This window comes from Hypomesus nipponensis, chromosome 25, assembly GCF_054491055.1.
Source record: "Hypomesus nipponensis isolate SF chromosome 25, ASM5449105v1, whole genome shotgun sequence".
In the NCBI taxonomy this organism is placed as follows: domain Eukaryota; kingdom Metazoa; phylum Chordata; class Actinopteri; order Osmeriformes; family Osmeridae; genus Hypomesus; species Hypomesus nipponensis.
This window is the reverse complement of record NC_140385.1, coordinates 4010908-4033706: the sequence shown is the minus strand read 5'-3', so window position 1 is coordinate 4033706 and position 22799 is coordinate 4010908. Positions and strand designations below refer to the sequence as shown.

General features: G+C 45.1%; 2 protein-coding genes across 4 annotated transcripts; one reads left to right on the top strand and one right to left on the bottom strand.

The window, feature by feature from the left end:
- Nucleotides 1-127: 127 nt before the first annotated feature.
- Nucleotides 128-3724, bottom strand: LOC146221860 (uncharacterized). The gene is made up of 5 exons (XM_084691265.1): nucleotides 3119-3724; nucleotides 2792-2872; nucleotides 2431-2680; nucleotides 1888-1951; nucleotides 128-1512 (listed from the first exon to the last, which is right to left on the bottom strand). Exons 1-5 carry the CDS (start codon nucleotides 3130-3132, stop codon nucleotides 770-772), a joined length of 1152 nt encoding a protein of 383 aa, XP_084547391.1. The 5' UTR covers nucleotides 3133-3724; the 3' UTR covers nucleotides 128-769.
- A 3455-nt stretch (nucleotides 3725-7179) lies between these two features.
- LOC146221859 (uncharacterized) lies at nucleotides 7180-22632 on the top strand. 3 transcript variants are annotated; one of them, XM_084691245.1, is made up of 35 exons: nucleotides 7180-7672; nucleotides 7873-7944; nucleotides 8308-8373; nucleotides 8515-8613; nucleotides 8828-8881; nucleotides 9100-10290; nucleotides 10384-10449; nucleotides 10586-10642; nucleotides 11252-11314; nucleotides 11422-11481; nucleotides 11626-11661; nucleotides 11930-11995; nucleotides 12142-12192; nucleotides 12282-12341; nucleotides 12451-12537; nucleotides 12708-12728; nucleotides 12992-13045; nucleotides 13366-13431; nucleotides 13527-13592; nucleotides 13826-13873; nucleotides 13960-14019; nucleotides 15165-15266; nucleotides 15378-15428; nucleotides 15513-15572; nucleotides 15661-15762; nucleotides 15861-15980; nucleotides 16608-16700; nucleotides 16794-16844; nucleotides 16945-17016; nucleotides 19589-19687; nucleotides 19881-19920; nucleotides 20118-20175; nucleotides 20425-20770; nucleotides 21182-21322; nucleotides 21793-22632. In XM_084691245.1, the coding sequence occupies exons 1-35, from the start codon at nucleotides 7670-7672 to the stop codon at nucleotides 22054-22056; spliced, it is 3945 nt and encodes a 1314-aa protein (XP_084547371.1). In that variant the 5' UTR covers nucleotides 7180-7669; the 3' UTR covers nucleotides 22057-22632. The 3 variants fall into 3 exon arrangements, with proteins under 3 accessions (XP_084547371.1, XP_084547370.1, XP_084547372.1); XM_084691244.1 differs by having other exon boundaries at nucleotides 12708-12758; XM_084691246.1 differs by lacking the exon at nucleotides 15378-15428 and having other exon boundaries at nucleotides 12708-12758.
- The last annotated feature ends 167 nt before the right edge of the window (nucleotides 22633-22799 follow it).

Genomic DNA, 22799 nt, shown 5'->3' with positions numbered 1-22799 from the left:
TCCACTTCGCTGTGAAAAGTGACCCGGATGATGTGTCGTCTTGAAGTGACATTCTTCTATTTCATGTGAAGAATTGGAAGGAGAGATGGCGAGTTTAAATGATAAGAGTGGCAACATGTGTACCTGAGAAACATTCTTTATTCTTAAATTAAGGAGCAATACCAACAAATTGGTTTTTCCAAATCTTCATGAAAATGACATTCTGCAAATTAAAAAAATCGGAGATAAAACTAATGTCTGAAATGAGATGAGCGACCCAGGGTTGTGGTCTTGGGCACTTTGAGATAGATGTGCTTTGTTAAGTGATTAATGAAAATGTATCAAGTGTACATCCATGTCCATTGCGTCCTTACAAATGGTACAGAATATAAAATACAAATCACAGTAGTACAATAATAACATGTTTTGATTTATGTTTGTGATTATAAAAATCACACACAAATGTCACATTCGTATACATTTCAGGGTATAGATAGTGGTATATGCATGCATGGTTTCACGCATTTCATGCATTGGGTACTGCAAGTCCCTATTTATAATAAAGCAAAACTGTACAACATAGAACTCTGAAGAACCCTTTAGTTATAATCTTTAATATTTTACTTCATCTGCATTTCAGTGATATTTTTACTTGTTATTGTTTTCTTTCATATCAAAAAGGTATCAAATTAATCTAACACATACTTGTGATACTACCCGTGTCACATTTCACTTCATTCCTCAGTTTGGCATGTAATCTCAGATCATCCATGACAATAAACGTCTACATTTAATCAAATGCCCTCCTCAGTTCTCTAAGCTCACTGACAGCTTTTTTGTAACTACTGGCTGTGACTTTAATGGACTTAATGAACATTTTTATTTCAGTGTTAGTTTGAAGGATCAAGCTAACACTACTGTTAGCTTGACGTTGTAACGCTGAACAAATATTGTGAATTGAACTGGAAGACTTTTTTGATAACCTGTCTACATTCGCTAGAATGCCCTTATCATCGACACTATTGACCAGCCAGAGTGTTCCGCTTGTACCAGCCCTTAAGAGTTTGAGTTTGTCAACCTTGGTTAACAAATCTTTTAACCTTTTTAATTCAACAAGACCTTGTTTGATCACTTTAACTTTCTTCTGAATTGGTTCAATCAAGGTTTGAAATGTAGCCACAAGTTTCTCAATGCTTTCTTTGACCTCCGACCTGTGTGTGGTACTTTTCTTATGAAAGATTGCACCGACGACTCCACCAGTTACTCCCACTACTATCCCCACTCCAGCCACAATCAGAGATCCGCCGAAAGAAACAGGAGAAAAAGCCAAGGCTAACCCTGTTAAAGCTGTGATCCCTCCAACTTTCCCTGTAACTCTGCCCCGTTGACTGCCAGCGGTGTTACTGCAGTGAACATCTTGAAAGTCCCCTGCTGTTTTGAGAAGCTGATCTGCAATAGTTTGTAGTTTGTTGATCCTTTCATCGACTAGGTTTTTGAATTGCTCAATGCTTTTTTGAAATCCATCTGTTGAGACTGAAGAAAGAAGGTGGAGTCAGCGTGACAATGATCTTATCTGTTATTTATTAGGTTGGAAAGAGAAGTAATGGTTAATAACTTAATGTTGATCATGGAATAAACAGTTAAACATTAATACATTTAATAATTCTTAATCTTTCATCAAATAAAATCAATATTTACTTTAATGCTGGGAAAATAAATATTGAATGAGCTTGAAACTTGCTGATAACTGGAAATAATCGTTTGTAATGTTTGTATCTATACTCTGATAAGATGCATTCTGGAAAAGGGCGAAGGTCAAATAAAGAGTCAAGTGTAATCTTATCTGTGCTCTGCTGCTAACCCAAGTTTCCCTAGTGGAACAATAAAGAACTGAACCATAATACTCACAGTCAACTGCCATTTCTCCCAGAGACAGTTGAACGTCTTCAAAACACACCTCATGAACAGTAAACTGACAGAGGACACAGACATGGAAACAGGTGAGACATATGGTTCAACTGTGTTTCACAACTGAAAAAGGTGTAGAAAGGGTTGTGACAAATTTCAGATTAATTACAATTATACAGAACATCAGCTACCACTATGACACCAAATGTATTGTTTTAATTTTTACTAGACACAATTCTTCAGAAGTTATTCAACATCGAAGGTAACTGGATTTTCTGTATACATTTTTCTTATTAGACTGTATAATCACTGTATGTTATAGGCCAACCTTGAACATATTGACAGTAGGCCTACTGGCATTTTCCTTCCAAACTTAACCTTTAGTGTAATGAGAGATACAACCTAATCATGCCAGTCTCGCAATACTCTGGTAGCATATAGTTACTCTGATGATGAATTTTAGTCCTCAATGATTAATCGATTATTGATTGTTAACGTGTTCAACTATCGGTTAAGGAAAATGCACAAAATGTGCAACCCTACCCTGTCAACCATGTCTCTGAATGCCGTGTTGACTCGAAGCTCAGGTCTCCTGATGAAGGTCTCCATGCATAATGGACACTGGTAAACAGTGTTGACGTTCCAGTAGCCACTGATGCAGGCCTTGCAGAAGTTGTGACCGCAGGAGGTGGACACGGGGTCGGTGAAGACCTCCAGACAGATGGAGCACTGGAACTGCTCCTTTGAGACTCGCTGGGTGGAGGAGGCCATGGCCGCTGAGTGGGTCAGGTGGCTGAGCGATGAGGGATTACACTTGATTAGGTTCTCTTAGTAAATCGTGGGTCCAAAATGTGAATCCAATAGTGAGCATCTTGTTATGAATGAGAGGATTGAGTAGAGGTACCTCGACCAGCACTTTGGACACTTCGGAAGGGGCAGAGGATAGGGTTTGCTCCTCATGCAGATTGTCCAGGGAGTACAAGTGCTGAAAACATAAGAGGAAACAGAAACGATTTGTTTACCCCATTGATTTTCGCGGGACGGCTAGGTTTAGTATAGTAAGACGTGGATGAGATGGGTTCACAAGTGATAATTACAGGTTTTGTTATTTTAACGTATTCGTTTTACTTATAGTTCAGAGCAGTGTAATTGTTTGCCGTGATAATTAAATTCTAGTGTGATAATACATGACAATTTCCAATCATACAAACTGTCTGATGCATTAGCTTACTGATTGTATTGCATAAACGCCGGTTTTTCTACCACAAATGTGCAATTCCCTAATTCTCAAATTTATTTCGGCAGGTTTGGATGCACTAAGATTCTTTCCAGGTGAAATGATCCAAAAACTTGTAGCCTATCCGAACATAGGTCACGTGAGAAATTATCCAGTCCTTTCTGTTTCCGCTACTGAACCGTAACAGTTCCGATGCGAGGCCACGAGAAAAAATAAACTAATCTTCTACTACTCGTACGACATATCACCATTAAAAATACATTGGGTGGCACCCGCTTCTCTTTTGTTCTTCAACAACACTGATCCTGATCGGAGAATAGACCCATGAGTAGTTTTGCTTATCGTCTTGTTCCTTGCATAGAGTTAGTTCCTTGCCGTGAATAAAACGGAAACTCTACACCGAGTGTAGACGTAAAAAGGACACACTTTTGAAGACACTTAACACAACACTCTCTCCCGGAACTCAAAAATACAAGCTCGTGGACAACAGATTCAGCTCGCCGGGGGTGTTAAGGAGTGGAGAATTCCGGAAATTGAGTGAGAGACAAAAGACGGGGAGAATTCTCTAAACGAAACTGAAAGCAAAGCCACGACATGTGACATATAGCCTACTTTAATACAAGATATACGCCTTTACTCCGTTTTAGTTGTAGGCTATTTAAAAAAGACATTATTAAAAAGATCAATCGGTCAATCAAGCATAGGCCTAACAGGTGGAGCAGTGTCGATTTTAGACACATTTTAGGGGTGCTCAAGCACAAATTGCATCTCAGGACCCCTACAAATAATAATAATAATACAAAAATATATATACTTGTTAATTATCATTTGATGCTGGTAATTCATGAAGAAACTGACATCCTTAGTTTTTTTCATTCATTCAATATTTTGCATAATAATACATAAATGTATTAATTTACAGGCATGCAAACTCCACACTTTTAGGTGAGACTCACATTTTTGAAACCAAAATGGGTAAACTACATAATTCGTGCAGATCCAATCAGATGGATTTGTCGAATTTGCTGCAGTAAAGGTTTAATTTGCAACAGGACATTACTGCAATAAATATGCAATATATCTGCCATTTACAGTATTACCCTAGCTCTGGTCCTTCTCTGAGCGCCACCACACATTTCTGACTCCTCTTCCTCTCCCTTGTCCCACTCCTCTCCCTTGCCCTTGTCCCACTCCTCTACCTTGTCCTGGTACTTGTCTTCCTCTCCCTCGTGCAGGCATTACGGTATTCTTACTTTCTTTGTGTTTCTCTATATTGTTCTTTTTCCACTCAGCCCAAAGAGGTCCTCTTTACTGTATGTACCACACGGTCATGCGATTGAAAGAACCTCAACACCTGAGTGTTTCCTAGTTGGGAATCAGCTGTGATTTACAGTATTTGCATAACTTCAACCAGCTGTTTCTCAGTAGCAATGGAATAAAATACAGGGGATATATTTGTGTTTCAATTCACAATATGAACAGCTGTTCACTTTGACTTTAGCCAATAAGTTAGGTTTTGAACATGATGTTATCTGTTCTGACATACAGTGGGAAAGCAATGGTAAATTGGGCAGTCAAAATCAATTGTTTTGGTCTTGGTTGAGATTGTGTGTAAAATAAGTGTAAGCTTTTTAGATTTGTGTTTACTCTGCATTTTGTGTCAAAGCAACAATGAATGTGTTAATTCTAAAGCCAACACAGACGGATGTTGTGCTAGTGTCAAAAGTTTAGGAAACCTGTTAAAAGTATTGAAAAATGTGTTATAGAGATTGTAAAACTGCTGGTTCATTGTAAAATCTTACTTTATCTGCATTTCAGAGATATTTTTGAATCTTTTCCAAGGGAACACTGCATAAATTGATGCATCTCTCTGGTGCAGTTCTGAACCATAATGGTTATTCAACAAAACAGTTACTAATGGTTAAAACTCTTCTCCCATTCAACATAAGGAACCCCACCAACTTCTCTATCTGTAAAATGTACTGTGTGTGTCAGGAATAGCATTTACAATTAATGTTATAAGAACCTAACAATAAATGTTATACAGTGGCGGTTCTAGACTAATTTTACTGGGAGGGCCAAAGGGGGGCCAGTGTGTAATCAGAGGGGCACATTAAAAACGGAAACAAATTATATTTAAACATTAAATACTTAAATTTTGCTTTACATTAAAATCATACAAAATGCTCTGGCTCTCCCTCTTCCAGCTCCTCAACTCTATCAATACCTTAATATGTTTCTCCAACTTATTTATTATATGTTTCTCTAACTTTTTTTTATCAAAAAGGCTGCAATGTCCCTTCCTCGGTTCATGATGACTACTAGAAGAAGAACATTTTGTAAAAAAATGTTTTGTAAAACCCCCCCCCAAAAAATACTTTTTTTTTGTCAGCTCAGGGGGGCCACAGGGGGGGCCAGGGACATGTTTACAGGGGCACTGGCCCCTGTAGGCCCCCGTGTAGAAACGCCCCTGGTTATAAACGTAAAGTAGCAAAGACGTTACGTTGATTATAAAACATATTTTTGACACTTGCAAATCGAAACATTTGTCACATAACCTTTATTTATCAAGTTATCAATGACGATTGTGAGACTTAGGTCTCGAGGGTTGACGTCACTTGATTCCTTCCATCGATCTATACAGTCGCCGTACCATAAACTTACCAGGAGATGTCCGTATGGAGAAGATGTATCGAACGCTTCGAAAAAGCGATACTTTTTAGAGACAATTGTGTTAAATAGCTCGTTGCTTCGGAAAGCTTCGTTTCCCCCATCACGTCTCTATGGCAGGTGAGAGAAAAACTAAGCACAGAACTAAAAATCCAAGCCACTTAAAAAGCACAGAACAAACAAGTCACTGAAAACAATATGTCATAATGAGAACAGATTAACAGAACCAAAAACAAGAACACAAAGCGAGGGCCTCTGGTGGCCAACAAAGGGTCACAACCATGACAGTGTGTAAGAAAATTGAAACTCTGTTTCAATTGTTTCTTTTTGGGGTATTTTGTATCAACTTACTTTACATGTGCATAAAACATACCTTTTCATTTGAAAAATAAAAATATCAAATTAATCTCACATGTGATAATGCCCTTGTCACACATATCACTTCATCACTCCTCAGTTTGACATGTGATCTTGGATCATCCATAACAACAAACATTTATTTGTTATCAAATGTCGTTCTCAGTTCTCTGAGCTCATTGACAGCTTGCTGATAGCTACTGGCTGTGTCTTTAATGATCTTAATGAACTTCAATGTTTCAGTGTTAGCTTGATCTCTTTGCTCCACACTCATCTCATAGAGCTCCTTGGCATCTGCCCAGATGAAGCCTATGTTTACAACTGCCAGAACACCAGACGGAATTACTGAAAAGTGTAATGTTGAACGAACTGATTGAATTGAAATGGAAGACATTTTTGATAACTTGACAAAGTTTCCCAGAAGGGCCACATCTATAGCATTCATCAGCCCTAATGCTCCACTTGACCCAGACTTTAAACCTCATGATTTAGATGTACATCTTATTATTGGCGGGGATGTTTCCATGGTCACTTGACATAGGTACATGTTTAACTGTCCACCCCTAAATATACACCTATGGATTATAAATCACTACACCACTCTAATCAAGGTACAGTAGGAAGAATTTAAAAACCTTAATGTAGTAACACTTTTGCCTTGTAATTTATAATATCAATTTAATTTCAATTAACTTTTACCATTATTGCTTTAATTTAATATATTTAGTCAAATAATTGCAATTCCAGTTGTTTGTTTGTCTAATATAAATACACCGTCTTCTTGTGTAAAATTACGTTTTGGTTGTTAGGCAAATACAAAATCTTCTACAATCATTCCCGATCATTGCTGTTTTCCCCGTTTCTTTCTTCTGCAGTGCCTTACAACTGCCACGGCGAGGCAGCAGCATGGATCCAACTGTCAAACACCTGCTTTCTAGCCTCCTTATCTTTACTGATGCTTTTTAAGGCAGATCTAAAACGTATTTTTTGAGGATTACTGTGTAATGGGCCTGACAATGCACAGCCTATGTCTCTAAAGGTTCAGCTTTTAATGCTTTTAAAGTAGTACCCTGCCGTTTAAAGTGCTTTTTTAGTGCCATTTTAAAATTTACTAAATGTAACTATTGTTGAAGACAACCTGCGGGTTGTTTTTGAAATAGGGCATGGCTTTAGCCATTTTCAAGCTAAACTGGAAACTTCTGTGCAGTTAAGCATGAAACTTAAAATTAATCTTTGTAATTCCTCCCCTTCTGTCTAGTAGGCTAAGAGAACAGCCAATAGTCATTAAGGAGTAGGCTAGCAACCCCGGGCAACTCGTTGGATCACATTTTATGAAAAGATGGATGAAGCAATAGAAAATAACTAGACTCATACGACGACCTACCGATCCGCCAATCAACAATCTACACCTGCGTGATTCACGCGATGTTGTGTTTATGCGGAATTCGGGATTGAGGTTTTTCAACTCAACAGCTTCGTGAATCGATTATCGTCAATTATAACGTGAAAGATAATACAATGGTAAGCTTTGAGTTTATATTTCAACATGTCTTATCCCTGCGTTAACCGCGTGGACACGTGCACAGGTGGAGCGCACTAAGTTAACCGACAGTAGCTCAACAAATTTGTCTAATTCTTGTGACAAATATTTAGTGTTAGTATTGAAAACTGACACCTGCGGTTTTGTCTTCGAATTGACATATTGGTGTGTTGTGGAGCAGGAGGAGGTGGAGCGGGATGAGTCGCAGACTGAGCCCTCTGAAGAGTCAGGGTTCACTGGTGAGAGACGACCGGTGAGTTTATTAAATACTATTCTTATTAAACTGGCCTTTTCATGTCCCCAAGTCTTTTCTATACCTCTAATGATTTTATTTGACGTTTAAAAGGAGAGCTAAGCTTTCAAAGCTTTACGTACCCTAGGCTTTCACCAAATAATATATGTGAAGAGTTTAAAGCTCTTAAGTTTTTTTTGACGTGCTGTGACAGTCAGTTTATTTACCTGTTGACATTGTCAATGGAGATGATGCGGCATTTAACTTGTTTCGCAACACCCAGAACAAACCAGTCCAACATCCTACCCATGTTGTTATTAACTGTGGTCGCTTAAAACCCTGCGTCATGCTTACAAAGATCGTTTGATAATGATGACTTTTCAGAGTCTTATAAAACTACGAGGGATGCTGAGGAGAGTCTCCCAAAGTCCCTTCCAGAAACAGTACAAGGTAAATCACTCTCTTCCTCCTTGGGCTATAGTATATACAAAATGCTCCTTTGTGGAAACCAAATGCCCGCCCATCCAATTTGTTCTGGAGTCGATCCTGATCCTTTCTCTCTGTCTGCCTCCCCCCTTTTGTTTCTCTCAGAATATTATACAGTCCACATCCAGTGAATCTTCTGTAAATGACTCTCAGAGTGAAGAGACGGACAGGACTCCATGGAATCCGTTCCATTCTGGTTCAGAGGTACGGTCTGCTGTTGGATGCACACAACATCTTCAGTGTCAAACTCTCGGATTTAACAACGGATACAAGGAAATATTCTGTATCTCACCACTCCATTGCAATGTCCTAAAATCTATTTTTGTGGGTTTCACTTCCTCACCTATCAACTGTATCTGTCTGTCCCCTTCCCTCTATGTCTCTCGTCCTGTATCTCTCTCTTTCCTGTTTTTATCAGAATGGAGTCAATGGGAAGTTTTCCAGAGACAATCCGTTCTATACCCATTATAAAGTAAGCATCATCAACACTCAAGTACTGCATCTCTCTTGTGCTTGTTCCTTTAAAGAAATAGCAGGACCAGTATTGCCTGTTCCTTCTAGAGTTAGCTTGATGGACAAAGACACATCATGGATGAGAAGCTAGTATATTGGGCATGGTTAGTTCCTTTAAAGGGATGTCAAGTACCCTCCATCTGATGCTCTGTGCTGAGTTCTGACTGTGTTCTGCAGGAGTCCCTTGACAGACGTGTGGATGGGCAGGGCGACAGACGGGGCTCTAGTGATCGTAGTGTGGCCCCGGGGGAAGCCGGCCTATCCACCATCTTTGCTCCGCCTCCCGAGTTTGACGGAGGGTCTCCGGACGTCCGGCTCGCCGACGGCCCGCCAGAAGCCGGCGTCCCCATCGAACAGCATCCGGAGACCATTGGTCCGTTGGAGGCCACGCCCTCTCAGTCGGACTTCCTGAAAAACCCACCCCCCAAAAGAGTGGACCTATTCCAAGCCCCTCGCACCGATGAAGAAGACCCATTCAGAGCTCCGTCCTGGATAGAAGAGGACCTTTTTCAAACCCTGCCCACCAAGAAAGAAGATCCATTCCAATCCCTGGTTTCCAAGGAAGAAAGTATTTTTGAAGCTCCTGCCACTAACGGCGGTGATATATTTCGACCAATGGCCAGTAGAGTAGAGGACCTCTTCCACGCGTTTCCTACTAAGTTAGAGGATCCTTTCCAGTCTGTAATGACAACAAGAGATGACCTATTTGGAACCCCCGCCTTCAGCACCAAGGACCCGTTCCAGTCATCCTGTGTTGAAGAAAATGACTTGTTCCGTGCCACACCCATTACGCCAAAAGACGTGTTCCACACCCCTTCTGACAAAGCAGAGGACTCCTTCTATGGTTTTCCTTCCAAGACGGAGGATCCTTTCCAATCCACTTTTACAAAAGGAGAGGACCTTTTCCAAAGACCAACTCAATTCACAGAGGACCCGTTCCAAAAACGTTCCACCAATGTACCTGACCCGTTTCCGGCAAGCCCCTTTGAGTCGAGTGACCCCTTTAGCACGCCATCCAATCAGACTCCAGACATCTTCCACACCGCCCCTCCAAAAACACAGAGCTTTTTTCAGGTGACCCCTGATGCGAAGGCCGGGCAGAATACACCCTCATTCCCGACTCCCTCAGAGAAGAGCTCAGATGTCCTCTCCTCTTCTGACAAGACTCACCATCTCTTCAAGCTTTCGGCATCTGACCCACAGCCTTCCATCCACCCTGCACCTTCAGACAAACTGTACGATATTACTCTCACCACCCCTGACGGGACCAAACATGACATTGCCCAGCCCACTCCCACTAGCCTCAAACATGGGACGCTCCAGGCCAGATCCTTATCGCCAACGCCAACCCCAAATGGAACTATCCAGGTCAGACCCACTCTTATGTGTGTTGTGACCCATTAATTTTAAAGAACCTTGAATTGTGAGCAAACTTTGACCTAAATGTATCTCAACTTTCAGGTGAGCAGTGTCACCGGTCGACCCAAACCAGCACCTCGGACCAGAGTGCACAAGCAGTCAAACCACGTACGTATACAGCAACAATGACAATGATACACAGCCATGACACATACAACAATGACATTGACACAGCCATGACACATACAATAAGCACTTTTTGTTTGTTTCCCTTTTGGAATTCTTTTGGTTGTATGTGTTTCAGAAGGAGCCTGATCATGCAGCTCCTAGACCGGCCCCTCGTGTCAGTCACATTGCTAAGGTTGGTCCGTGGACGCTAGTGGCTGGTTAGCATCTGTATTAATGCCTCCTGATCAGAGGATGCTAGTGGCTAGTTAGCTTCTGTATTAATGCTGCCTGATCAGGGAATGCTAGTGGATAGTTAGCTTCTGTATTGATGCCTCTTGATCAGGGGATGCTAGTGGCTAGTTAGCTTCTGTATTGATGCCTCCTGATCAGGGGATGCTAGTGGCTAGTTAGCTTCTGTATTGATGCCTGCTGATCAGGGGATGCTAGTGGCTAGTCAGCTTCTGTGTTAATGCCTCCTGATCAGGGGATGCTAGTGGCTAGTTAGCTTCTGTGTTAATGCCTCCTGATTAGGGACATCCATGGGACGTGTCATATTCTCTATCTTTGCCGCCCCTTTTCTCTTTTTAAATTGAATGTAAGATAGTTCCCTGTTTCGTCCTATCACGGAGGTCGCTTGTGGGCTACACATCGTCAACCATTATCTCTCATGAACGTTACAGTTGACAGTAGTAGAGACACAGTGCAGTATGTGTGTCAAATATGTGAAATCCGGATCTACCTGTTAAGTCAATGCCATGTGATCTTGTTGATCCTGTGATAAAACACAATTCTTGTTCTGCAGAACAGCACACCTGAGGACAAAGAGGACCAAAACGTTTTCACAGACATTCTGCTCATGGGCCAGGTGTGTGACCGTGTGTCAAGAAAATGTCACTTATGTACATGCATGTTTGGGGCTTTACCGTGATGTGTGGCTAATTCACCTGCTCCTGTCTGACTGTATGTGAACAGGAGAAGTGTGTCGAGGACTGGCCCGAGGACAGCCCAGAGCTGCGCTCAGACTGGAAACCAGTAAGAACCAGTTCATCACACTTTACTAGTCACCATGCCACTGCCTAATCGCTGTGTCTTTGCATCTTTCTATCTATGACATAGCTGTCTTATTGTGGTTAATTTGTTAATCATTTATTTCTCATTTTCCTTATGTCATATTAGTCTGGCAAGTTCAGACTTCGACGGGAGTCAATGAAGGTAGGGCTAAATGTGCTTCCTCTGAGTTCCCGGGGGAGTAAAGGCTACAGTTTTACATTTACATTTATTCATTTAGCAGACGCTTTTATCCAAAGCGACTTCCAAGACAGAGCTTTACATAGTGCAAAGGTCACTGATAATAACAACAAGACCAGCAACAACAAGACCAGATGCAAGTTTTAGATGTTACTGTAATAAATCCTCCAACTGTCTCTGCCTTTTTTTCTCCGTTTTTTTCCTCTCTCTCGTTCTCTCTCTCTTTCTTCAGTTGGAAGTGGACTCTGACAGGGCAAGTGGAGAGGAAGAGAATGGATCTGGAAAAAAGAGTAAACATGTATGTCCACCACACACACACACACACACACACACACACACACACACACACCAAGACACACACATACACACACCAAGACGCAGATACACATCTTATCCATAGCCTGCCTCAGTCTCTCCCTAAAATATGAGCACCCCCTTTTTCAGAGAAAGGGGAAGAAGTTCATCTTCTCCAAAATCTCCAGACGAGGGTCCAAGGTAGATGCACGCGGCTGGTCTAGTCTGTCAATGTTGTGCAGTGTGTTTGACGTACCAAGTGCTCGTTGATGATTCTTTGTGCGTTGTAGGATAAGTTTACAGATGACGTCAACGGCAGGGATGGCAGCTCCCTTCGAAGAGGGTCAAAGGTCAGTCAGATGTCTTTCCTATCTTCCCAAGTGTTGTTGTTAAAAAAAAAAAGAAAGTAAAAGTTCTAAAAGTAGTGACAGTGAATTTGGTTTCCTTGAACATGACCAGGAGGGATATCTCGATGCAGAAACTCCCAAGAGAGATGTCAATCTCGAGGAGGAGGAACTAAATGGAGGAATGGACGACCGCAAACCGGTATTGTCTAACTCTTGTTCTTGCTTTCTGTTTCTTTGTCTCTCACTGTCCATCCTCACCTTTTCTGCCTTTTCCTTTTTATTCTCTCACACTTTTCTTTTTTTTTAGTTTTCTTTCTTTCTCGGCTTCACACGCACGGCATCATGAATTCTCACTTCTTCTGTCCACAGAGGAAACATCTCAAACACAGGGTGAGCCAGCTGCTTCGCAGAGGATCCAAGGTGACTGGTCCATGATGTGTTCAGTCGGTCATTAGTTTGTGCCTAATAAAAAAATTAATTTCTGTGTCACACAGAAACTCACAATCCGGTTGGACTGTAGGTTCATAAACAGTACCGCACAATGCTTTGTCTTAAATGGGTCTTTCGCTAAATATAAATGTAATTATGTTTTCATGTCTTTTCATCTTGCAAAATATGTTCAACACCGATCTTTCTACGTACGGGTGTTGCAGGAGCAGAAACGGGAGGACGTTTCAGGAGGTACTTCTTCCCGACGATGTTCTGAGGTAAACAATCCAAGACTTGTCGCACGTCTAACAAAACAAACGCTGCTTGCACCCCGTCCTCAGTCTTTTAGTCAATTAGCAGACACTCTTATCCAGAGTCACTTACAGTAAGTACAGGGACATTCCCCCCGAAGCAAGTAGGGTGAAGTGCCTTGCCCAAGGACACAATGTCATCGGCACGGCCGGGAATCGAACCGGCAACCTTCTGATTAATAGCCCAACTCCCTAACCGATGGCCGGGAATCGAACCGGCAACCTTCTGATTGATAGCCCGATTCCCTAACCACTTAGCCATCTGACCCTCACTGCTTGTTTAAAAGGACACCGGCCTGGACGAGGAAGAGGAAGGAGAAGACGAGTACAGTGGGAGCACCGACCACGCGTTTGTACGTGCCTACTCTCGTCTTACACGGTAATGTTGTCAACGTATCTAAACCAGGATGTTTCTGATCTCTTCTTATCATTTCATCAACCGAAACAGAAGACAATAAATAAAGTGAAGGTCAAGTTCGTGCCTCGGAGAGGTTTCTCGATCAGTCGTGAAAAGGTGAGAAACCGTCCAGCAGTTTATTTAAGCACTAAGCCCCAAGAGGCTGTGTTTGCGCTGATTTTAGAACAGGCAAGGGGAGTTGTTAGGCACGCCACACAGCAGTTTATGGAATATTATGGTGTTGTGACGTGTTGTACAAACTGTTTCTGTGTTTATGTAAGCATGGTACACGTGACAATTTGGGATTCTGCAACCCATTTCTGCCATGCACTGTATTTTGCGTTTTACAGGAGAATCCTCAAGATGATCCCAAATTCACACCTCGCAGAGGTTCCAAGGTACAGTATTACATACCGGACACGCATTCACTTGTGTTACAAACGGAAATAAGACTCTTAGAATACCTTCTGTTTAATTGTTTCAGGAGCAACCGGAGGAAGAATTGAGCGGTGCTCGTGGGTATACTCCGCAGAACAAGTCCCAGGTACAGACCCAATGTCTCGCTGCTAAACCAGTTGCCCCCCGGGAAAAAATGAAGTTGAGGAGGGTCTTTTTCCACTGTGATGATTCCACAGTATGAGCTTTCTGGCTAGGCGGGATTTGCTTGCTGACATTAAAGGGGTCATAGAAAGATTTTATAGGGTATTTCACACTGCTCCTTCAGGTCTCCAAATAGGGTATGTAACATTGGTTGGGCTGAAAATGGCCCAGGTGGTGTTCTATGCGCCCAAATGCAACCCTATGAAATAGCCCTAGAATGAAGAGGTTTTCTCCCTTTTATGGTATGCTCATGAATATTTAGATTAGCTGGGTGCTGATTGGTTGGTTTACAATGAGCGAAGTTGTGGAGCAAAAACGCAACATGGCCAACAGCACCCGTTAGCTGTAATACTGGTGTAATACTCGCACTTCAGAGTTGTAGCCTAAGCATAACTTTGTATTAGGTTTGTTTTTAGCATGGTAAGCAACATAAGTTATCGATTGGCCGTATGTAAATTTGGGGGCTTGACAAAGGTACAAACCAAAGCCAAATGTACAACCGAGTTGACGTCAACTCTGTGCTTCTTTGGGAATCGCCCGTTTTACAGCGGAAGTTTCAAATTGTGAGATTTGCATAGGAAAGAGGTGTCAATGGGACTTGAGATTCTCTGTATGTCCATTTTACTCACCAAACTGTCGTTATTCAACTATGACAAGGTAAACTCGGTTTTGCATTCTATGACCCCTTTAAGGATTGTATAGAAGTTCCCTCCAGAGTTCTGTTTGTATGTTCTTAGTATTCCGTTCTTTTATTCTTTCGACTTTATTTCAGTCGTGTAGGTTCTTTCTTTCTCTCTTTCTTTTTCTCTTTGCTTTCTTTCTTTCTTTCTCTTCATATGATGATTTATTTTACAACCTGGAAGGAGGAAAGGGCTCCACCCCTCACCCTTTCTCTAAGGTACTGTCACGACAGGAAGGGTTCCTGCAGAAGGTCCTTTATAGTTTCTCGAATTCACACAGTATTTATTTGGACAATGTATGTTTTTTTTCTTCTTACAATGACATTAAACATAGCCTTGCAAGATTAAGTGGGAATTCTGTAATTACTGTCAATAAATTCAAGAAACGTATTGATCTGTAAATGTTCAGAATGGTTTCCCGGATGATGGGTCTTCCCGGAAAGGTGCGGGCCTCTTCTCTGCCAGGGCGATGGAAGATGAAAACCTGGATGGACCGATGGAGGACAAACCGGTAATTCTCGCCGTCTTGAACATCACATTTTTTCCCCTCCTCTGTATTCTTCACATGTTCTCAAAAAATACTTCCCCCCCCCCCCACCCCATCCCCATCCCCCCTCAACAGACAAAATCAAACAAATTAAAACTTCGACGCCCCAGTCGAAAAGGTTCCAAGGTAACACGTTAATACGAAATGTTCGAGGGATTATTTGGTCACATTTCTGTTTATTTGCTTATTGAAGTCCACTCCCTCCCCCAGAGCCCAGATGAGTGGGCTCCAGAGAGCCCTCAGGACTTCTCGCGGCGAAGACACTCCATGGTTGGTCCTTCCAGGACACCGTAGCAACACATTGCTGAACACCAATGTATGGAATATCCCAGTCACCGACACCTACTTCTCTCCTCAGGAAGGTTATCTTGACGAAGACCATCTCCAGAAAGGTGGCAAACGCTTCGCGGCAGAACAGTGGAACTACGACGAGCAGAATGGAATGGAGGACTGCAAGCCGGTATTTCTCTCTTCCCTTCTCCTCTCCACCCTCTCTCATCGTCTGAGATGTCTGGAGGAGTGACTTGTCAGTCTGATGTCTCCCCTCTCCCCCGACAGAAAACACCCTCCAAGTTCAAGTTCCCGACGCGACGGAAATCGAAGGTTGTCCAGGAAACGTTCCGGCAGGAAGACATGGCGGTCGTTCCATGTCCCGTCACACCCAGGCGATCGTCGACTGTGAGTCGTGATGTGTTTGTTGCCTGCAGTCTGCATTGTCTTTGTTAAATGGTCTTTGCACGTGTTTGGGTGTTGGTTTGATTGTAGTGTCCCTGTTTTTCGAATGGATATCTATCAGTGCATAAACAGTGGATGAGATGTGTGGGCTGTGGTACAAACATCGTCTATGGTACATATCATTTGTCTGTGGTTTCTCTCTGTCTCCATCCTATCTCTGTTTCTCTATCTCTCTATCTCTCTCTCTATCTCTCTCTCTCTCTGTTTCTCTCTCTCTCTCTATCTCTCTCTCTCTATCTCTCTCTCTCTATCTCTCTCTCTCTGTTTCTCTCTCTCTCTCTCTCTCTCTATCTCTATCTCTATCTCTATCTCTATCTCTATCTCTATCTCTATCTCTCTCTCTCTCTCTCTCTCTCTCTCTCTCTCTCTCTCTCTCTCTCTCTCTCTCTCTCTCTCTCTCTCTCTCTCTCTCTCTCTCTCTCTCTCTCTCTCTCTCTCTCTCTCTCTCTCTCTCTCTCTCTCTCTCTCTCTCTCTCTCTCTCTCTCTCTCTCTCTCTCTCTCTCTCTCTCTCTCTCTCTCTCTCTCTATCTCTCTCTCTCTATCTCTCTCTCTCTGTTTCTCTCTCTCAGGAGGGCTTCCTAGATGAGGGCACTCCTCAGAAGGGTGCTCATCTTTTCTACGCTGGGCAGAATGTTGAAGACGAGGAGGAAGAATACAAACCGGTATTTTGTCTTTTAATTTTTTTCCCTCTCTTCCGCATCCCTCTTCCTCTGTGACCCTGTACTGATAATTTTCTTTCTTTCTTTATCTAACAGAAGAAACCTACCAAATTTAAAGGTGCTCTTAAAAAATCCAAAGGAGAGAAGGCAAGAGAGTTTGTGTGTGTGTGTGTGTGTGTATATATATACATGTGTGTGTGTGTGTATCACTGCCTTCTGATCACTAATACTTGTTTGTTGTTCTCAGAGTCCGAGAAGAGGGGTGACTGGCCCGCCTGGAGCTACCTCCAGTGACTACTACCACTCAGAGGCTGCTGAGGTACCTGTCTGTGCTCCTCTACCCTGGCTGTCTGCCCTGTCTGTCTGCCCGCCCTGTCTGTCTGCCCGCCCTGTCTGTCTGCCCGCCCTGTCTGTCTGCCCGCCCTGTCTGTCTGCCCGCCCTGTCTGTCTGCCTGCCCTGTCTGTCTGCCCTGTCTGTCTGCCCTGTCTGTCTGCCCTGTCTGTGCCCCTCTACCCTGGCTGTCTGTGCCCCTCTACCCTGTCTCTCTGTGCCCCTCTACCCTGGCTGTCTGTGCCCCTCTACCCTGTCTCTCTGTGCCCCTCTACCGTGGCTGTCTGTGCCCCTCTACCCTGTCTCTCTGTGCCCCTCTACCCTGGCTGTCTGTGCCCCTCTACCCTGTCTCTCTGTGCCCCTCTACCGTGGCTGTCTTTGCCCCTCTACCCTGTCTCTCTGTGCCCCTCTACCGTGGCTGTCTGTGCCCCTCTACCCTGTCTCTCTGTGCCCCTCTACCCTGGCTGTCTGTGCCCCTCTACCCTGGCTGTCTGTGCCCCTCTACCCTGCCTCTCTGTGCCCCTCTACCCTGGCTGTCTGTGCCCCTCTACCCTGTCTCTCTGTGCCCCTCTACCGTGGCTGTCTGTGCCCCTCTACCCTGGCTGTCTGTGCCCCTCTACCGTGGCTGTCTTTGCCCCTCTACCCTGTCTCTCTGTGCCCCTCTACCGTGGCTGTCTGTGCCCCTCTACCCTGTCTGTCTGTGCCCCTCTACCCTGTCTGTCAGTGCCCCTCTACCCTGTCTGTCTGTGCCCCTCTACCCTGGCTGTCTGTGCCCCTCTACCCTGTCTGTCTGTGCCCCTCTACCCTGGCTGTCTGTGCCCCTCTACCCTGTCTCTCTGTGCCCCTCTACCCTGTCTCTCTGTGCCCCTCTACCCTGGCTGTCTGTGCCCCTCTACCTTGGCTGTCTGTGCCCCTCTACCGTGGCTGTCTGTGCCCCTCTACCCTGGCTGTCTGTGCCCCTCTACCGTGGCTGTCTTTGCCCCTCTACCCTGTCTCTCTGTGCCCCTCTACCGTGGCTGTCTGTGCCCCTCTACCCTGTCTGTCTGTGCCCCTCTACCCTGTCTGTCAGTGCCCCTCTACCCTGTCTGTCTGTGCCCCTCTACCCTGGCTGTCTGTGCCCCTCTACCCTGGCTGTCTGTGCCCCTCTACCCTGGCTGTCTGTGCCCCTCTACCCTGGCTGTCTGTGCCCCTCTACCCTGTCTCTCTGTGCCCCTCTACCCTGGCTGTCTGTTCCCCTCTACCCTGTCTGTCTGTGCCCCTCTACCCTGGCTGTCTGTGCCCCTCTACCCTGGCTGTCTGTGCCCCTCTACCCTGTCTCTCTGTGCCCCTCTACCCTGTCTCTCTGTGCCCCTCTACCCTGGCTGTCTGTGCCCCTCTACCCTGTCTCTCTGTGCCTTGCTACCCTGGCTGTCTGTGCCCCTCTACCCTGTCTCTCTGTGCCCCTCTACCCTGGCTGTCTGTGCCCCTCTACCCTGGCTGTCTGTGCCCCGCTACCCTGGCTGTCTGCCCTGCCCCGAGGTTTAACGCCAACTGAGGGGCACAGGGACGGAGAGGTGTGTGTATAAACACACGGGATCAGGAGTGACACGCGTGACAGACTTGGTTCACAACACGGGGGCCACAACCCTTCCCTAACGGCAACAACAGTAGTATAGGCGGTTGTTGTTCTGTTGATGTTGAGTGAGTCTCCTATCACACATTCCAGACAGAGAGCACCTGAGTGTATCCCTCATGTTCTGACAGAGGCTGCTGGGCTGGTTCTGCAGCATAGCTAGGGATGGGGGTGAGAGATGAGCTTAGCTTAGCTTAGCTTAGCATCCACTGTGTTTCACCATCCTCTAGTACATCATTTTTCTTTATTGCTACTCTTGCCGCGGATTCGTGTTCAGCACCTCTGTGTCACCAACCGGTCTCTGGAGGAGGGGATCCCTTACTGAATGGCTCCTCTCAAGGTTTATTCCAGAGTTTTTTCTGGAAGGTTCTCTTGTCTTCCTTGAGGGTTTAGGTGCAATTCTTGGGGCGTATGTGAAGCCCTTTGTGATGTTGCTTGTAAAAAAGGCTATACAAATCAAATTTGACTTGGTTCCGCTTAGCTTTGGTGTGACTAGTCATGGCCTAGTCATCCTTACTCAGGAATTCATTCAGTGTAGTTAAATGTCACAGAGCCAATGTTTCATAAGAGGGCCTGAAAGAAGGAGATATTTGGAGATATTATACTTATACACTGCTCCTAACAATTTTTATTTTTTGTCTACTAATTTCAAGGTATATTTCTGGGTTCTTTTTCCAGCTTTTTTAGACGTATTTGAAATGTGACAGGAAAGTTAAAGAGAGAGGGGAAGACGTAGTGAAGGGCCAAGGCCGGATTCAATCCCAGGCTGCTGTGATTATTCCTAACCCTACATGGCCCCCACACACTTATTCAACGAGGGCAACCCCTCAATATAATTGTTGACTTTATTATAAATGACTCGACAAGTAAAGACTTTTAAAGAAATTTTTTTTGCCAAGGCAAAACATGTTGATGTAAACGACAAAGACATCCATCTGTCCATCTCAGGCGGAGTGGTGCTCAGCCCAGATGGACGGCCGGCTGGCAGGGGGTCTGGAGGGCGGAGAAGAAGAAGAAGAGGAGGAGGAGGAAGAGGAGGAGGAAGGGGTGAGTTCTGGTTCCAGGTCTACACTTGAGGGGATTATAACGCCAGAAGGCCAGCCCTGCCTATTAGATTGGCGTCACTAGAGGGAGTGTAAGACGTGCAACGTTGAGAGAGCGGTGACACTCGCTTACATGCTCTCTCGTCCCCCCGTTGAGAGAGCGGTGACACTCACTTACCCTCTCTCTCGTCCCCCAGGACACCGACAGCTTGATGGAGTGGTGGAACACCGTGGAACGTGAGTTGCGCACACACACACGGTCGACATACATGCACTTGTGTATTCTCTCACACATACCCTACAGACAATGACTCGCTCAAACACGCTTGTTCTTGAATTCTCTCTCTCTTGTGTGTGTCTCTCTCTCTCTCTTTCACACAGACACACACACATCGTCTCTCACACACTATAACGTTCTGATCTTGTCTCTTCAGAATGGGATGAGCTACCCTCGGATGATGAAGACAAGACTCTGGAAGTGGATCAGACCAAGTGTGTATTTCTCTCTCCCAGGACCAGTCAAGCCTTAGAACCGTCTAGAACCACCAGCAGGCTGTTCCTCTCCATAGCGTTTCCTTGGTGGATGGTGTCTAATGTCTCTCTCCCTCTCTTTCTGTCTCTCCCCCACCCTTTTCTTTCTCCCTCCCTCCCCCTGCCCCCCCCCCCATCCCTTTTTGCATCCCTCTCTAACCCTCTTTCTCCCTCCCTCCCCCCTGCCCCCCCCCCCCTCACCACCTGCAGGTCGTTCACCTCCCTGGCCGAGAAGATCCACCGCGCCCTGTGCGTCTTCAACAAGCTCTACACCGAGCGCGCTGAGATCCTCTGGCAGCACGTCATGACGCTGGGCGCCATCGCCGACGACATCAGCACCTTCCACCGGAAGGCCAAGATCGGCAACATCACCGGCGGCACCACGGCGGCCGTGGGCGGCGTGGCGGCCATCGCGGGCATCGCCCTGGCGCCCCTCACGTTCGGCGCCTCGCTCATCGTGACGGCGGTGGGCGTCGGCGTGGCGGCGGCGGGTGGGATCACGACGGCCACGGCGACCATCTCGGACAACGTGAACAACATGCAGGACCGCAAGAAGGTAGGCGCGTCGCCGCCGGGACGCCGGACGTGCCCCTCGGCGGACGTGCGGGCGGCGGGGTGGAGGGAGCGAGCGAGAGAGTGAAGGAGGGATGGATGGATGTCTGGATTTGACACGCTGCCTTGCCTGTCCGCCTGTGTGAGAACGGACGGACAGATGGAGACCGTAGACCAGGGGTGTCCAAATCCGGTCCTCGAGGGCCGCTGTCCTGCATGTTTTAGATGTTTCCCTGCTCCAGCACACCTGATTCAATTAAATGGGTTGTTACAACGACCATTCATTCGAATCAGGTGAGCTGGATCAGGGAAACATCTAAAACATGCAGGACAGCGGCCCTCGAGGACCGGATTTGGACACCCCTGCCGTAGACAGACAGACTGTCCCTGTCTAAGCGGGTGAGCTGTGTTGCAGGTGGAGGTGGTGCTGGAGGACTTTGAGGCTAGGCTGGAGGACTTGGCCAGGGTGCTGAGGTACATTGTGCAGGGCCTCTTCAAGCTGAGGGTACACCCCCTCCTTAGAGCCGGCACACAGCACTACTCTGGAGACTGGGAGGTGAGTAAGCTCACTGTCTGTCCATCACCTTCTTTCCCGATGTTATGTGTTGTCGCTGCCTGTTTTGGTTCCTGTTTATCTCACTTTCACTTTGCCATAGCTGTGAGATTTATGAATGGTAATTCCCTTTCAATTTGTTGTTCAAGATGCTGAAAAATGTGTAGCATCTTTTCCTAATTTTCCCTTTTCTGTCCTATGCCCTGTGGCCCTGATTGCAATGTATCAGATATTATCAAATTCAAAGAAGTTACTCTTTCTGTCTGCTTTCCTGCCTGTCGGCCTGTCTCTCTCTCTCTCTCTGCTTCCCTGCCTGTCTGCCTGTATCTCTCTCTCTCTCTCTCTCTCTCTCTCTCTCTCTCTCTCTGTCTCTGTCTCTCTCTGTCTCTGTCTCTCTCTGTCTCTGTCTCTCTCTCTGTCTCTCCTCCTGCCTTCTCATCTGTATTTCTTCCTGCTTGCCTGTCACCCTGCAGGTGAGACGGGCCGTCCAGATGGTCAGCCTGGTGGACCGTCCTGCTCTGCGAGCAGGGGAGGTGACCGAGAGCTTGCTGACGGCCGTGAGGTCCCTGTTCCAGGGCATGGACAAGTACTTCACCAAAGACTCGCGGGAGTTGAAGAAGGGATGCAAGAAGGAGGTGGTGTCCCTGATCAAGTCTCTGGCCCACCAGCTGCACCGGGGCCTGGTGGAGCTCAACGCCATCCGGGAGGAGCTGCAGGATGCCAATGGGGGTCCGTGACAGGAAACAACCACGAACCATAGTTCCCTTTTCAGAGATATTTTGCAGGGCATGGACTGATCACTCCCATTGCCATGAGACGAGATTTGTTACTGTGCCCTCTACTGGTCAAATAATGAAATGCTTTTTGGAAAATACTTGCAGACTGCTTTCATGCAGGTTTTTTACTTTTAAGCAAAAATGTTATGGTATCTGGAGTCTCGTTGTGTTCAGATATGGGGGGGGGGGGGGGGATGAAATGGTCTGGCATGTTTTTGCACAGTTTAGAAATAGACATTAGACATTTTTGAACATTCCTTTGCACAAATGTTGTTGATGATGTAAGTAGTGGCACATGATCCAGCAGCTGACTTTAACAGTTTAAAAGTGTAACGAGTGTCGTATGTGTGTGTGTGTGTAATTAAGTGTGATTGTTATGTTCCATCTTGTGTTTAACTTGAATGTTGTCTGTAACTCTTACATGTATGTTCACAAGCCAGTAAAGAGTGCTGGTAGATTGCTTGAATGTTCACGCTCCATAACTAAAAAAAAATAATACAATTTGATACAAATTTGAATAAAGATTAACATTTTGAACTGATAGTCTGAACAATGCTTATGAAAAGAGTTCATCAGTTGATGGATGGACAAAGAACCGTATGACTAAATTGGAATGGATTGGACGAAAGTCAATGTTGACAATGTAGGCTACTGCAGTCAACTTTTTTGCTAGTGGGCTCATGAACTAGCCCTGCCCAACTTCA

What these genes read in the sequence shown, in the direction of transcription:
- LOC146221859 (XM_084691244.1), top strand. An exon ending in GTGTCAGTCACATTGCTAAG is followed by an intron (nt 10,643 to 11,251) that starts GTTGGTCCGTGG and finishes CTTGTTCTGCAG; the next exon opens with AACAGCACACCTGAGGACAA. An exon ending in GACCGATGGAGGACAAACCG is followed by an intron (nt 15,267 to 15,377) that starts GTAATTCTCGCC and finishes CCCCCTCAACAG; the next exon opens with ACAAAATCAAACAAATTAAA.
- LOC146221860 (XM_084691265.1), bottom strand. An exon ending in TCAGAGACATGGTTGACAGG is followed by an intron (nt 1,952 to 2,430) that starts GTAGGGTTGCAC and finishes GTCCTCTGTCAG; the next exon opens with TTTACTGTTCATGAGGTGTG. An exon ending in GGGAGAAATGGCAGTTGACT is followed by an intron (nt 1,513 to 1,887) that starts GTGAGTATTATG and finishes TTCTTTCTTCAG; the next exon opens with TCTCAACAGATGGATTTCAA.